The 16341-nt window shown below is 36.5% G+C and overlaps 3 protein-coding genes across 6 annotated transcripts in view; 2 read left to right on the plus strand and 1 right to left on the minus strand.

Annotated features, from left to right (window-relative positions):
* The window catches only part of Gdap1 (ganglioside induced differentiation associated protein 1), a 15347-nt gene extending 11562 nt beyond the window's left edge, over positions 1 to 3785 (minus strand). The window contains exons 1-2 of the mRNA XM_045769289.2: positions 3381 to 3785; positions 689 to 881 (exon numbers count right to left, since the gene is read on the minus strand). Of these exons, the coding sequence (XP_045625245.2) occupies positions 689 to 881; positions 3381 to 3596 (409 nt within the window). The 5' untranslated portion in view covers positions 3597 to 3785. The remainder of the gene's footprint in view (positions 1 to 688; positions 882 to 3380) is intronic.
* PIG-B (phosphatidylinositol glycan anchor biosynthesis class B) lies at positions 2319 to 14020 on the plus strand. Of its 4 annotated transcripts, XM_045769284.2 has the most exons (10): positions 2347 to 2402; positions 5095 to 5146; positions 5732 to 5864; positions 6210 to 6327; positions 6822 to 7047; positions 7904 to 8051; positions 9533 to 9796; positions 10857 to 10985; positions 11322 to 11498; positions 13217 to 14020. In XM_045769284.2, the coding sequence occupies exons 3-10, from the start codon at positions 5740 to 5742 to the stop codon at positions 13629 to 13631; spliced, it is 1602 nt and encodes a 533-aa protein (XP_045625240.1). In that variant the 5' UTR covers positions 2347 to 2402; positions 5095 to 5146; positions 5732 to 5739; the 3' UTR covers positions 13632 to 14020. The 4 variants fall into 4 exon arrangements, with proteins under 4 accessions (XP_045625242.1, XP_045625240.1, XP_069166921.1 ...); XM_045769286.2 differs by lacking the exon at positions 5095 to 5146 and having other exon boundaries at positions 2319 to 2402; XM_069310820.1 differs by lacking the exon at positions 5095 to 5146 and having other exon boundaries at positions 2398 to 2420.
* Positions 14021 to 15258: 1238 nt separating this feature from the next.
* The window catches only part of Prp18 (pre-mRNA processing factor 18), an 8503-nt gene continuing 7420 nt past the window's right edge, over positions 15259 to 16341 (plus strand). Inside the window, exon 1 of the mRNA XM_045769290.2 lies at positions 15259 to 15401. The gene's annotated coding sequence lies outside the window, so the exon portion shown is untranslated. The remainder of the gene's footprint in view (positions 15402 to 16341) is intronic.

Here is a 16341-nt window from a genome sequence, read left to right on the forward strand (position 1 = left end):
CTAATCAATAGGGAGGATGAGGGTTAATAAATCATGAGGAGGGGGAGGGGTAATCAATCGAGAGGAGGGGGGGTAATCAATCGAGAGGAGGAGGGCTAATCAATCAGTAGGAGTGGAGCTAATCAATCGGGCAGAGTGGGGCTAATCAATTGGGAGGAGTAGGGATATTCAAACTGGATTAGGGATAATCAGTCAGGAGTAGGGATAATCAATCAGAAGGACAGCTAATCAACTGGGAGGAGGAGGACTAATCAATCTGAAGGAAGAAAATTAACAAATCTAAAATTTAGCATTTTTTCCCCATTTATTCTCTATGCTGTACAGTACTGCATTTTATTTACAACAGGCTTTCTTTGGGCTTATTTACAAGTATAGTAGGCTACTCTACACAGAAGTTCTCTTCCATATTATTTAATAACAAATGGAAATACTGTAATCCAATTCAATACTGCAGTTTATATAAACCAGGGGTACCAGTACCCCTGGAACACAACTATAAAACAATGCAATGAATTAGCTTATTCTAAAGTATTTCATTAGGCTTTTAAATAATCAATATCTTATTAATGACCTACAATAAAAAATGTAACTTACATTAACCAAAAGCTAATGGTTTTACAGGAGGTCCAAATTCTCTTACAATAGAGCCATAATTGCTAAACTGACAGAATACATCAAATGTACATACCATTAGAAAAGTTGTCTTCCAAATATTCAATGATACGGATTGAGTCGGGTATGACCTTAACGCCATCTGTGAGTACTGGAACTTCAGCACGTGGGTTCAGTTTTAAAAACCATGGCTCATACTGCTCCTCAGCCAATAATGACACTATTTGTGTTTTAAAAGGCACACGTTTCTCATATAGAGCCATCAGAACCTGTAAGAGTAAACGGGAATATAAGCATTTATAAAATTATTGCCTATAAGAATCAAGCAATGATATTTAACCATAATTGACCAAAATGGGAACACAATTGTTTAATAGTTATATGGATGGCATCATAAATCGATGGTGATCGGTGATAAATCGCTGGTATTCGTGTGATCACAATTTTCTAAGATGGAATACAATTACAGAAAATCTCGTAAAGGTACAGGATGATGACTTAGATTACCATCGAGGAAACTATCAGGGAATGAGAGAGAAATTGCAAAACATCTCATAGAGGGAGCTGATAGGGGATCATGGCATGGAACCATCATGGAAAAATTTAAAAAAAGGTCATTACTGAACTTGCTCAAACGCTCTTTTTGTACTACAATACAGTATGTATATCTTACCTTTATTGAGCACTCTTGTTGGGATAAGGAAGTCAGTGAGGAGGGAAGGGGGAGGAGGGAGGAGGAGAGGTGTTAGTGTTTGGAAGGGAGTCCCCCTTCCATTATAACATCAGGCAGTGAGGACTTTTCTGGGGTACTTTCTCCTACATTTTGCAGGCATACCACTAGGACCTGGTTGTGGCTCACTGCTTGTTTGTCTTGCTAAAAGCCTGTCTATTGACACTTGTTTTTCCCTATGTTTTAACACCTGTCTGTAGTGAGACATCACATTGCCATTAAAAAGGTTAATACAATGGCCTGTTACAGCTTTATCTGGGTGACACTTTTCAGCAAAACTTTGCAATTCTTCCCATACTGCACACATTTTCTTAATTAATGAGGAAGGGACATAACAACCCGCATATCAGTTTCATGTTTACGAATGATCTGCCGAAATTCTGCCTTACGATCTGCCTTACGATTCTGCCCGAAACGCTTTGCGTAATAGTGGCTTTAGGCATTGTATGTACTAGCTCTATCTATAAAGCCAACAAACTTTGTAAAATCTCTTTATGTATGTACCTTTACCTAAATAAAAATTATTATTATTATTATTATTATCTCTTTGTTTTTCCTCTACTGTCATCCTCACAACTATTTTCTTGGATTGAAGTTTACCACTGACTTTCTTGGGACCCATTGCATGATATTGTCACGTGAATCCCCTGCATAGCAGTGGAACTGCCTTTTCCCCCCTCACCTTCAATGCCTCTGCACTGGAAGTCTACATCTACATTAGCCCAGATGAGTCATCAGTCCTTATCATACCCCCCCCCCCCCCACGGCCAGGTATGATTCGGAGGCAAGCCGGGCGCCTCTGCTAACTGGTAGTTTGCCTTCACAAACAAACAGTTAGCTGCCTCCAACTGGCAGTGGTGCAGCTCAACACAAAGGCACAGCCACAAACGAGCAGTTTGCCAGTTGACCAGATGTCCCCCTTGCGTTGTCATCACCGCCAGACTATATAAAGGGCGCCACCTCCATGGAGAGGCAGTCTCTTTCTCGGTGCTCTTGGAACACCTTGGTCTCTCACCTGCAGTCTGCCTTCAGCCAACGCCGTGTGTCTGATGCTGTGGTGGTATGGTAGCTGTCTTTGGTACAGTACACTAGTATATCTTTATGCTTTGTATTCATTGCTTACAGTGTATTTTTGTATTAATTTTCATATTATCTTGTCCACCTTAGCATTATATGATCACCAAGTGTTCTCAGGTGCAATTTTTGTTCATTGACCACTGCACTGCGCACCTGATTTTGGCAAAAACTTTTTAGTGTTTTGACCTCTAAATATTTTTTACCAATGTGGATGGAAAAGCAGATGCTTAATTTGCAAAGAAAGTCTAACAAGTGCTTAAGAAATCTAACTTAAATTGCCATTCTGAAACCAAGCATACCAGTGCATATAAATATAATTTTTCTGCATCCAACTTGAGTGCTGATCTCCCAGTGTCGCACCATTCATGAAGTTGTCTGTGTCAAAATAACTGCCAAAACCTCTGCCTCACAGTAACAAAAACAGTGAATTGAGAAACTTTGAATGCCCCAGTCTTATGAAGTGACCTGGCACTTTATCCTGATAATGTTCCAAAACCAGCATGTACTACCTCCTACACGAGTAATTAAATTTCTTGGTACTGTTATGGTCTTGCTTTGTGGGATCTATTTTGGCTACTGAACTACTTACCATTTTGGGACAGTAATACAAAGACTGTAGTGGGTTAGATGATCACTGTCATTTCCTTATATATAGCCACCAGGGCTTCTCTATCACCAATTTATGACCCAAACACCAACTTCGAGTTAATATACTATAAATAACTCATCATTATAATTCCCATAACCCGTCTGCCCTCCCCCCACAGGAAGGCTCACCTGCTCCACAACAAACTCGCTCACTAAACACGCCTCTACATGTCTCACACCTATCAGAAAAAAAAGATATACGCCATAAATGACAATTTCATTGCCATAAGCAATTAAACATAACAAGTGGAGTACATAGTGTAGTGTATGCTGGGAGCCAGCCACCTGTAGCGTGGCCACCGTCCCTGCTCACCCGCTGGGAGTAGAAGGAGGTGTACCAGTAGTATAACTTGAGGGTGTTGCCGTTGCCATTAGTGTTGGTGTCCTGGGAGGTCATGGTGGTCAGTGGCGGCGGCGTCCCGGCAGTGGTCCTCCCCGTCCAGCTGATGGTGGTGGGGGTGAGGGAGAGTGATGGAGGGTGTTGGGGGAGCTGGTGGAGAGGGGCTGGCTGGCTGGTCGAATCGTACATAACCGGTCTTGGATACCGGCGGATTTTTTCCAACAGCACCGCTCTTGTGGCAGGTCAGGCCACTACGGGCTCACTGTAGCCTGTGCTACTTGTTCCGTTCCTGTGCCAGTTAAGCTACGGGCTCACCATAGCCCGTGCTACTTGGATCTTGTTCCGAGTAGCTGAATCTATAACAACAACAACAACCAGCGGTTTAGTACACGAAAATTGGTCATAAACTAGTTTGTTTATACGAACCCTTTCGTATTTGCTTATGCGCTGGTTTGTGTTCGCTGCTGTTTTCCTCTTCTAAGACATTATTATTTTATTTATTTATTTATATATAAAAGAGTTGTTACATACTTTTACAGCCACTATAGCACGCATAGCGTTTCGGGCTGGTCCTTAAGGCTCTGCCCGAAAAGCAATGCATGGTAGTGGCTTTACAAGAATGTAAGAATACCGATGTTATGTACTCTCATCCAAATGTATCTTCTTCTATAAATAAATAAATAAACAAATAACGTTTTATTTGAATCTAATAATAATAAAGAGAGGTAATAACGTTTTATTACCCCTCTATTGTCAACCCATGTCTGTTTAAAAAAACAACGCTGTTTGTCGACCTAATTGTATTTGTGCTGCTTTTTCAGCCATGTTCCCCCTTTTTTATCTTTATTTTTATTTGTTCTTAACACATTTTATTCCTTATACTCAATTAGTATTAAGTTTTAGTCATTAAACCATTAGTTTTAGTCATTCTGCCCGAAACGCTGCGCGTGCTAGTGGCTTTACAAGACTGTAATTACCATATTTGTATCCTCACATTCCTTATGTACATTCTTCTATATGCATAAATAAATAAATAAATAAATTAATGTTTTTCCTGCCCGAAACGCTTTGTGTAATAGTGGCTTTAGGCACTGTATGTACTAGCTCTATCTATAAATCGATCAATTTGTGTAAAATCTCTTGTATGTATGTACCTTACCTGAATAAACATTTATTTATTTATTATTTATTTGATTAATTCTATTTATTGTAGGAAACAACAGCTGTGAACGCCAGCTATCGCACAAGTACATGAGCGCCCAAAATTCTTTTACAGAAGGGTTCAGACTTCTGACCTCGTTTTTATTAATGAATATTACATATTAGGCGCTTACCTTTAATACTTAGCTATACTTGTATATAATGATATCACATAATAAATGTAATAAGAGTGTATCCAAAAACTGGTTTCAGTCTTATGTTTCGTGCGTTCAATCATGTTTGTGGGCATTGAGCTGTGTAGTGTTTACCCCGGCGGGCGGCGTTCTTAGCCAACCCGGATTATATACGTCATTTAATTACTATATGTCTATTAAGTAGAAGATTTTAACTGTTAGTAGCATTATATTGTGGTTTTTAATATTGAACAATTATATATATATATATATATAAATAAAACGTATAATTGTTTGTTTGAAATGGTAAAAAAAATGTCTCCTGTCTAGTTTCCATTGCACTGACCCGTCAGATGTTGTCCATTACGTAATCCGGCTCTAGTCAACATCAACAACACTATGAAGGTGTTTACTTTTTTATAATAGTTAATAATAATAATAATAATAATAATAATATTTTATTGCAATCCTCGGGGAGAGCAGAGTAAGGAGCATAATATCAGATTTTAGAAAGTATATGACCGTTTTTGAGAGTGTCTTTGTAATGTGTTGTATGTGGTGCTGAAGTTGTCTCTTGTCTATGTATAGGCCAAGGAACATATTTATGTATATTTTTATATTTAAGGTAAATAGTTCTCAAGGGTGCTGTCATTGTGTAGTTTTTTAGTAATTCTATTTTTATCATACTGTATGTCATGGTAAAGATTTCCTATATAATAATAGTTGTAGAGGTGTTAGGCAATGGAGGTGTTGAATAAAGAATTAAAGACAGCCACGTCTTTAACTGTATCAATAAATGTAACTAAAATTAATTTGCATAAATTTGATACTCCAGTAACTGCACTGTGTATTAGGCGAACTTTTTGCTGCTAACAGGTAACCCTTACTGTGCATTGTGTACAACCCCTTACTGTGATTACATTTATTCTAATACTGTACAACCTAAAGTTTATTTTCTAAACTTTGTAATTACTAAAGTTGCATTTTCAGACTGAAATATGGCCGGGAATCCACTGTGGTTGTTCATTTTTGTGAGACTGTTAAGCGTCTTCATCATACAGACTTGGTTCGTAGCTGATGAGTTCTGGCAGGCTACAGAAATTGCACATCTCTTAGTCTTTGGGTAAGTCTTGGTTCAAAAGTCTAAATATAAATCACTGGTAGCATTCCTCTTTTAAGAGGAATGAGTACTATCTGTACTCATTTTAGTTTCCTGCTATGTACCTCGTATTTGTGAGGACTATATCATATTTATCTTGTGCATATTTTCTTATGAATTCTTATCTTCTAAGCTGATTCAGTGTTTGTGAGATGGGAGCAGTTTCTGCACAATACTGTTATTTCTTTCAAGAAATATAATACAGTATACACTACTGGCATATTTCTTTGTTTTTATAAAACTATTACATATATATACAGTACTCATAAATTACCTTTATCAAAATGTTCGTTTTCATGTCTGTGACAGATATGGATATCAAACATGGGAATGGCAAGAAGGAATTAGAAGTGTCCTCTATCCAGGTGCTTTGGCAAGTCTTTATAAAGTTTTAACCCTGCTGGGCTTGGAGCATCAATTTCTGTTGGTAAGTTTGTTTTATGTTGATGATATTTAATTGTGGCCATTAGTTCCAATACAGTTCCATGCAAGTGTGGATTTTGTTTTTTTTCATGGTACAAAGTTATGTTATTATTTTCATTAGAAAAACATTCTAGATATTGTATTTTTTGTTCCATCATAGATTAATTTTATTGTGTATTTTTCAGTTTTTTCCCTTTTCTGACACTAGAAGCAAAGTTTAATTTGTCATGTATTATACTGTGAAGACCTTGTGTTTGATCACAGTTACTGTCTTTTGGTTAATATTTAACATTGGTGTTTCTGATATGATTCTCATTCAAAGAATTATCCTAAATTGATATTTCAGTTTCTGCATGTGAAATACAGTATCAGCAAATATGTAGTTTATACTGCATTATTAATGTTACGTTATCAGTTGGTATCATAAATGGTATTATCCCAGCTTTACACCATGACATGCTGCAAGATAAGTTTATTTATATATGTACTTGTTTTCAGATTCATGTTCCAAGGGTATTTCATGCCTTGGCCTTTGCTGTGGGGGATTATCATATATGGAAGTTATCCAGAATGCTGTATGGTAAGGCCTCTGCTCACTGGACTGCCATCTGCTTGGTTTCTTCCTGGTTCCTGGAATACTGTGCACCACGAACTTTGACTTCTTGTGCAGAAATGATTCTACTGTCTGTTGCCTTCTGCCAGTACCCATGGAAAACACTTAAAGGTAGTTTCTGAACACAGATATCCTTATGTAATGGACCCGATGGTTGAAAATATCCCTAAAACCTGTAATAGAACACAATATTCACCATGTAGATCTGTCTTCAGTCACCCATGAAATTTTGTGGAAGAGGAGAATACAGAGGTGGTTTATCTTCCAGTGAAGGCTATTGCTGTATTTAGTGACATCCACTGTAGTGATAAATATTTTATGAATATTTCTGGGTGGAGGCAGAAATGGTTAGGCACATTTTCTTTCACCTACTGCCTCTGTTCATCTAGCAGTTAATAGGTACCTGGGAGTTAGGCAACTGTTATGGATTACATCCTGTGAAAGGTCAATTGCTGGCATAGGAGGACATTAGTAAACCTAATGGGCTTCTTGTCCCTACCTATGGGACACCATGACCTTATGTAAGATCTTACATAAGATCTTGTGGGGCAATGACCCTCAAGAAAGTGGAAGGTCATGTGGGAAATTGACCTTTACATAAGACCACCTTTCAAGGGAAATGGACCCAGATAGTATGAGGCAACAATGGATATACTGTTGATGGATATTTAGTTTTCAAAACAAGTTAACAACCAAATTACCTGCAATAATGTTTGTATAATCCCTTTGATTTAAGTTAGAAATTTTATCATTTTCATAAATTAGTATCCTATTATTGATATTCAAACTGTTGATTAATTTTTATGGTCTCAGTATCTTAAAACACACTGATTTCCAATTTCTAAATACTGTACACTATTATTAGTCTATAGTACTTGTCTGATTCCTAATAAAAACTATTTAATTTATTTAGAATTGCTAAAGTTTCAATATTTAAAAGATTCAAGATGGTTTGGTTAATCACCAGAATGCTGTGATAGTGGATACTTGTGGCTTGTTGGTGCAGCATGTGTCATACGACCGACAGCAGCGATACCCTTCGTTCCTCTCTGTCTGCACCACTTATGGATAACACATACTAAAGTTCTCCTCTTGTTTAAGTACCTTATAACCATGTGAGTATTATCATTTAGGTCTTAGCATGTGCAAAGTATCATTATACAGTAGTTATATTATATTAGCGCGGGGACGCTAAGCCCCGAAATCATCTCAAGATAACCTGAAGAAGATAGTTTTCCAACATTTTTTTATTTCTTTCATCATTTTGATATAATTTATATAACAAGTTATTTTAATATTGTTTAGATTTGAGTTTTTCAATAAAATAGGAAAGAGGAAATCATAGTCTAATTAGTTTTTAAAATATATTAAACAATTCTTGAACATTTGTTGTTGAGGGCTGATTGTTGTTGAAATGCAAATTAGCTTTTCATCCTTTAATATTAAATTCTTGATTTGATAAATCTATTTATAAAATCTTATATTATTTTTCACTTAAAAAAAAAGTACATATATCTATATGTGTGTGTAATTACCTAAGTACTGTATAGTTACAGGATGAGAGCTACACTCGTGGTGTCCCATCTTCCCAGTACTCTTTGTTGTATAACGCTTTGAAACTACTGACGGTTTTAGTCTCCACCATCTTCTCACTTAGCTTGTTCCCACCGTCTATCACTGTTTGCAAGAGAAAACTTTATCATGTTTATTTGGCACCTTTGTTTCCATAGCTTGAATCAGTGTCCTCTTGTGCATGATATTGTTGGTGTCAGGATTTCCTCTTTGTCAATTTGGTTGATTCCTGTTAGTATTTTTGGTTGATTTCCACATAATTTATGTGAAAATCAACCAATTTGATTCCACATAATTTGTAAATTGTGTGTGGTCTATTTTCTCAGATTCCACATTCCATAACATGGCTCCATTATGGGGCCATGTTAACATTCCTGACCAGTGCAATAGAAATCTTTTCAGATATTCCTTATAATACTGGTGCTAGGGAGATGCAGGAGAATACCCATTCAGGTGAGAATTACCTCCAGTTCATTCATTCCAATTTATTCAGAGCCCTTTCAAACACTACTTGCCATCACAGGGACTACCACAAAGTACTCCCAATAACTACTGAATGGACCACCTGGTAACTATCCTCCACTTCCATTTGTGGTAGCACTTGTACAATACTTGGTACCCCTGCTTTAAGCATAGTCACATTTCTTCTGACTAGTCCAACCCAACCACTTTGGCTGTACGGTGGAGTGATGTTCTTGCTTCATGTAGGTCAGTGTTCAATCCCTGACTGTCCAAGTGGTTGGGCACCATTCCTTGCCCCCACCAATCCCATCCCATTGCAAATCCTTATCTTGATCCCTTCCAGATACAGTACTATATAGTCACAATGGCTTGGCACTTTCTCTTGATAGTTCCCTTCCCTAGTCTCTTGATTGGAATGCAGGCAAATGTCAGAATTCAGTAAAGGTAAATGCCAGTATTATTCTTAGAAACATTTACTTTCCCGTACAGTGGGCTTCCTCTCCATCCATAAAAGTGGGAAATGGGATAATGATTTGATTACTAATATGTTGCACATTTTCAGGGTTGGTGTGCTTGTTCTGAGTGTTGGATTGGACACATGGTATTACGGCAAACTAGTCATTGTACCATGGAGGTTTGCTCACTTCAATGTCATATCAGGTTTAGCATCTCATTATGGTGTTCTTCCATGGCACTGGTATCTGACCCAAGGTCTGCCAGCTACACTAGCCACACATCTCCTCCCTTTTGTGCTGGCTGCCATGACCCATCCAGCTAGACACAAGAAATTACTTTCTGTCTGTTTATGGTCGGTTGCAATTTATAGGTAGGTATTGTTACTTACATAGCCGTATCTGACTGTCACATTAATGTAGTACTTCTAATTAATTCATCTAAAGTAATATCTTGCTCAAATGGAATCTTGTTCAATAGAAAATAGATGCATCAGAAGGATTACGAGCCACACGCCATAACGTCCAATGAAACAGATTAGATTCCTGCATAAATGAGATAATGTAATTCTGTAAACATGATGACGGTAAAATGTTATTTTCACATTAATAATATACTTCTTCCGTGGGATTTTGGCACCAAAATACTGTAATGTATGTGCAGACAACTGTGCCCCACACAAAAATTGCAAACATACCGGATGCTTGGATGCAGTGGATAATCTTATGCATCAAGAGGGTCCATAAATCAGTCATTTTGGATATTTAAAATACTGTATTATATTATCAAATTGCAAATTGCACTTGTGGGATTGTTCAGTCATGTAATTAGTGAAGTGGTGTCATTATGGATGTTTTGTTATGCACTGGTGTCCAGTATTGTGACAGTTGCTTGCAGCTGCTGCACAGCCTCAGAACCAAGGCATCAGCACTAGCAAGTCTCAACCCAAGACAATGACCCTGCTGTGTGGGAGAGGTCTTTACTGATGGGGGGGGGGGTCATGCCACAGGACAGTGCAATAAATGCAGAATTAGGTCATGAATTTAAATATTGATTTACAGCATTTACAGAAATGGATATCAAATAATTGGATGAGAATAAAAGAAATATTGGTCCTTGCTGCCATTCATTTACTTAAATGTTCATCCATTTGCTGTAAAGTAGCTTCTTATGTGGAATTTGAATACAGTATTTAAATTTACATACTTTTAATCAAAATTATAAATGTAATATAAACTGGACAATTGGCAGTCTAGCACAGCTGTAAGAGATTAATTTCTTTGTAATTAAAATTACATTACAGTGTATTCTCCAAAATTCAGACTACTGAAGTTGTCAATTATGTTCTTTAAATATTCCTTTTCTTATTTATGTAAAAAATCTTTAAGTTCTGTTATTTGTACTTTTTACAATGTGTTTATCACTAATTGCAGCTGCTTAGGTCACAAGGAGTTCAGATTCCTCCTCCCAGTTGTGCCTCTGTGCTTCTGTATAGCTGGTGACTTTGTTGCTTTCACACTATCTTCATATTCCAAGAGAAAAGATCAGTCTTCAAAATACAGGTAATGCAGAATACTATACTGTCTGTACCAAATTAGTTAAGTTCCTATCACTTTCAGTAAGCATTATTTTGGATAATCTTTTGGCATAATAAATACAAGTTCTAAATAATATAAGAGAGTGAGGTAGCATGGTAAAGAGTTTTATAATGAGATGTTCAATGGATTTTTTTTTGTACTGACAGCATGTTTCACACTTGTAGAGGTTGTAATTGGGTATAAGGCTGGCAATCCAGTGGTCCTGAATATGAATCCTCACCAGGGTACAGTAGTTATTAATACAGTAATTTACAGATTTATGATTTATCTAGTGCTTATTAACATTTATTTTATTTTCAGAAGTGTTGCTACCATCTTTTTCCTGGCAATACCCAATCTCATAGCTGTATTGTACTTGGGTTTGGTCCATCAGAGAGGCTCACTGGATGTAATGACCATTCTACAAAATGATACGAAGGTTCGCAGCAAATCAGATATTCTTTTTCTCATGCCGTGCCACTCGACTCCATATTACAGGTAACTGTTGTCTGTAACAAGCCGAGAATTGGGAGAGGGGAATAGGTAGAGTGAAAAGGTCCACAGGTTTTTTGGGGAACTGCTAAAATAATGGCTTTCAGATAAAACAAATCATTCAAAATGAACAAAACAGGTGTACAGTAATTCTCTTGTTGTGCTTCAGTATGCAATATACTGTATAACAGTAGTCAGCTGTACTAAAAAAAAATAAACTTGCTTAGTAGACTGACAAAATTTGTACACAGTATATAGTATAATATTGTATAATACTGTACTGTGCTTACCTAACCATCCACAGGAAGCAAGACTGCCACCCCCTCTTAATTGTTTTTCTTGGTGTCATATTTAAGAAAATGAATTGACTGTAGTACACAGGCAAAGACAAAGTGCTTGTATGCATCAAAAAGAGAACTAAATAATGCATCGACCAGAGAAAAAATGTATTTTTCCCAAAAATTGTATAAAACTGGTTCTATACTTAAAAAGCTAACATTATTGTTCTGCTTAAAGGCCAGTTACCGATACATGTAACTTGTTATTCCTACTTTCAGACATTAATAAATATGTATTTCTGTAATTTAATTTTTTATTGGTAATTTTGTTTTAATTTTGCTTTTTATTGATAATGTTCTTTAATTTTGTCTTTATTTAAAATGGAGTTAATATAGTTATACTCGCTGGTTGTCAGAAAGGGAAGAACCATATTGAGACGGCAGCCTCAGTCCCTCACTGCTTGTGTAATTTAACAAATGTTGGTGTTTCCCACATTAATAAACCCTTAATATTTTTTATGTATGTTAAATTAGTTTTAGATGTATAGATGCAGTGGAAATTGCACTACACCCATGATACAATCACTTTATTCACAGTGATACAATCACTTTATTCACAGTGATACAATCACTTTATTCACAGTGATACAATCACTTTATTCACAGTGATACAATCACTTTATTCACAGTGATACAATCACTTTATTCACAGTGATACAATCACTTTATTCACAGTGATACAATCACTTTTTGTTTGGTAGTTGGTGTAATTACTTGGATTTATTACATTTTCATTGGTTAACTCTCTATTTCTTCTGTTTTGTTTTCCAACCAATTTCATTATGAATGATGTGCTCTTGGCCTGGAAATTGCCGTGTACATAAAGAAGTACAGTATTATGATACATAAGGTGATACAGTCACTTGGTGCATGGTAAGCGGTGTGATCATTGTATTTTTTATTTTAACTTTAATAAACTCTGTATTGAATATTTGGTCAGTGGTGAAGGTGGTTAGCAGCGCTGTTTCACACACATGATGTGAATTTGCACAATATGTTATTACATATATTGTGCAAAGTCTTTCATGTATTGTTTCTTTATTTAGAATGACATAGCTTAAACTGGTTTATTCAAGAGAAGTAAACACTACTAATGCAGCGTTGTTGTGACTTGTTGGCACTGAGGAAACTCGTGACCCTCGATGTGGGAGGGGACAGGGGAAAGAGCCAAGAAGCATTACTATCATTCCTTCTCATTTAGTAGGCAGCACCCCATCTGTCCTCTTCTTTTGGTCATGTGGTGAAGCCTTTGGCAACACACTAGTTCTGCTGTACTGTAATGAAAAGCTGGAGTATGAACCATTTCTTTACTCTAATTTTTTCATAATTTTTTTTGCATTTAATTTTTTCAGTATGTATACTAACAGCATAATTTGTTATTTCCAGCCATATACATCAAAATATATCAATGAGGTTTCTGACTTGCGAACCAAACTTGCAACAGAAGAAGAATTATTTAGATGAAGCAGATATATTTGAGCAAGATCCTCTTGGCTGGCTACATCAAGAATATGGCAAAGCCTCCAACTTTGTCACACACACACACTCGGTTTCAGGTACACAAGAGAATCCAGTCCATATTATAGACTATGGGAAAAACAGTGAATTAAATCATTCCAGCAGTAAATTTTCTCAGTCTGTATACAAAGCTTTACCAACTCATATAGTGTTATTTGATATTTTGAGAGACAAAATACAAGACTTTCTAGCAGAACATAACTACCACTTGTGTCATGACCTATTCCATGCTCATATTGTGGATGGCAGACGAAGTAAAAATATTTTAATACAGTGTAAATAGATGTCTTTAGACAGTCTCCAATCTCAAAATACTGTATTTGACTACTCTGTGATATTTATATTATTCCAGTATTGCTGTTTACTTTCATTCATTGTACATTATTTTTATTAGAAACTATTTTGTATATAAATGTTTTAGTCATGTTTTATTATGTCTTGATGTCTGATGTAATATGTGTTATGAGTTAAAGATATGAAGAATGTTTATAGATTTTTCTGGTCATAAATTGTTCCATAATTTTTTGTATTTTTGTCTCATTCTCTCTTGAGAAATGTAATTTAATTAGATCAGAAACAAAAATTGTGCCAAAGATTCCTGTGTAATGCCGTATAATTATATTGATGTTCATGTGTGAAATATTTAAATACAGTTTTTACATATGTCGATAATTGTTTTACTACCTTTTCTTAAACATGTAAATGCACTAGTTGACTATATAGTTAACCTGTAATGTAGTGATCAGTGCAGTCACCTTCCATGTGAATGGTTCTGAGTTTTATTCCTGTGCAGAAAAAGACATTTGGGTACATTTCCTTACACCTGAGGCTTCTGTTCATTAGCAGTAAATGGGTAACCTGGGAGTTATTTATTTATTTATTCTTTTTATTTATTATATTTATTTATATATATACAAGAAGGTACATTGGGTTTATGAGAGTATATAGCATTGATGTTTTTACATTCTTGTAAAGCCACAATAAGAGGAGAGCAGAGTGGGGAACTTAATATCTGATTATAGAAAGTATACTGAACATTTTTGAGACTGTTTTGGTTGTGCTGTATGTGGGTGCTGAAGTTGAGTCTTGTCTAGGTATACACCAAGGAACTTTAAATCTTTTTTTTTTTCTGCTGATGTTAACAATTTGTTAACATTGTCTATCTGAAGGGCATCTCTTAGCGTCAGGTCAAATAAAACTAAAAATGAACTTTGAAGAGTTAATTTTTCAACTTTTTCTCAAGTGAAGCAAAATGCAAGGAAAATAGAGAAGATTCGCACTAGAATTATGAATTTCGCCCTTCTGGTCACATTCAATAATATACGTCTACAGACTTCATGTCCCCAATAAAACGGACCACATGTCAGTTGCTTAATTTAGAGACTGTACTTGTGGTCGGTCTCAAGCCCATTGTTGAAGTGACATGTGCAATGAAATTTGTTACTAGCTCATCAAGATTTAACTTGGTTAGTTAAATGAATTGTGGGGTTCAGTTCCTGAGCCCATTATGTGCCTCTGTAACCCTTTCCACTACCACCCACAAAATAGGTATGGGGTGCATAATAAAATAAATAAATTAAAACTTAATTTACTGGGCGCCCGTCCTTAACTGTAGCCTCTGTTTACCCAACAGTAAAATGAAAACGTTAAACGATTTGGCCGGGTCGTATTCCAGGGACATAGGATTAAGGACTTGCCCGAAACGTTATGCGTACTAGTGGCTGTACAAGAATGTAACAATTCATATATATAAATAAAAAAAAATGCCAGGAAGGAGAGACAAGTTTCATCCTCTCATCAAGCGACGGTGTTCGAATTCCCTCATCCGTTATAAAGTGATTATAGAATCATATTGCAGCAAACTTGTTCTTAAATTCGCGTTATAATTAGTTTATTATAAACAAATAAATATTTATTAACTAGTACATATTTTGAAAAAATAATGTAAGTAGTGGAGTGAGGCGCAGGAACCGGACACAGTAAACAACGCACCAGCTGGGCCCTCCATGGTCGCTCGTCGCTCCAAGCTCCTCCTGTCTTGTATACTTCGCAGGTACGTGTGTAGATAACTCCATAATCATAATAATTCCCATTGTCAGGGACAGGGAATTAAATAAATTCAATAGAAATAGAATTAAATACTTCCCCCCCCCCCACTAGGTCAAACTACTGACCCTACCAACAATTGCCTAACTCCTGGGTACCTATTGACTGCTAGGTGAGCCGAGGCATTAGGTGAAAGGAAACGTGCTAAAATATATTAACATGCACATCAGATAGGTAGATAATTAAAACAATGTAATTGGTGGAAGAGTGTGTGCTCGAGGCACCACGCTGAATAGTGTGTTGTAACAATGGTGACGTCTGATCCAAACACATGGATACACCGTGTGTATTTAATGCAGTACTAACCAACAGGTTTCAGTATCTAATCATGAAGCAAAACCTTGCCATGATAATAGTGTAACAGTACTGTATAATATTGTAAGGAATAGTTTTTTCATTGTAAATGTCAATTTAGCAAACCCTTTGTCTAACTTTAAGAATCATGGATACTGTACATTGGATGCAGGCCCATTAGACACTACACAATTTAGATACACAATAACATAATGCTGGGTAAAATACTGCTTATGTGTAAATACATGTAGGCTATGTAGAATGCCCCTCCTGTCACCTGGTTCTAAATAATGATGGGGATATTATATCATTAGGAGCAGGTTGGAAGTGGGGCTTAACTCTCAATGTGAGTCTGAATTTGTGCATTTGACAAAAAATAGTCGTGAACAAATCCACAAGGGCCGTGACGAGGATTCGAACCTACATTCGAGATCATCCCAGACACTGCCTTAATCGACTGAGCTACAACATGGTCAAAAGAGTTGAAACCAGAATACCTAACTTACTTGGATCCTGCAGCCTCTCCGAGACACAAACCAGGGTTTTACACAATTCCCCCATGCACTCGAGCTATGTCAATAGGCCGTTCTACC

This window comes from Procambarus clarkii, chromosome 68, assembly GCF_040958095.1.
Source record: "Procambarus clarkii isolate CNS0578487 chromosome 68, FALCON_Pclarkii_2.0, whole genome shotgun sequence".
Classification (NCBI taxonomy): domain Eukaryota; kingdom Metazoa; phylum Arthropoda; class Malacostraca; order Decapoda; family Cambaridae; genus Procambarus; species Procambarus clarkii.

What these genes read in the sequence shown, in the direction of transcription:
- PIG-B (XM_045769286.2), top strand. Translation starts at nt 5,740, where the DNA reads ATGGCCGGGAATCCACTGTGGTTGTTCATTTTTGTGAGACTGTTAAGC. An exon ending in GATCAGTCTTCAAAATACAG is followed by an intron (nt 10,986 to 11,321) that starts GTAATGCAGAAT and finishes TTTTATTTTCAG; the next exon opens with AAGTGTTGCTACCATCTTTT. An exon ending in CACTCGACTCCATATTACAG is followed by an intron (nt 11,499 to 13,216) that starts GTAACTGTTGTC and finishes TGTTATTTCCAG; the next exon opens with CCATATACATCAAAATATAT.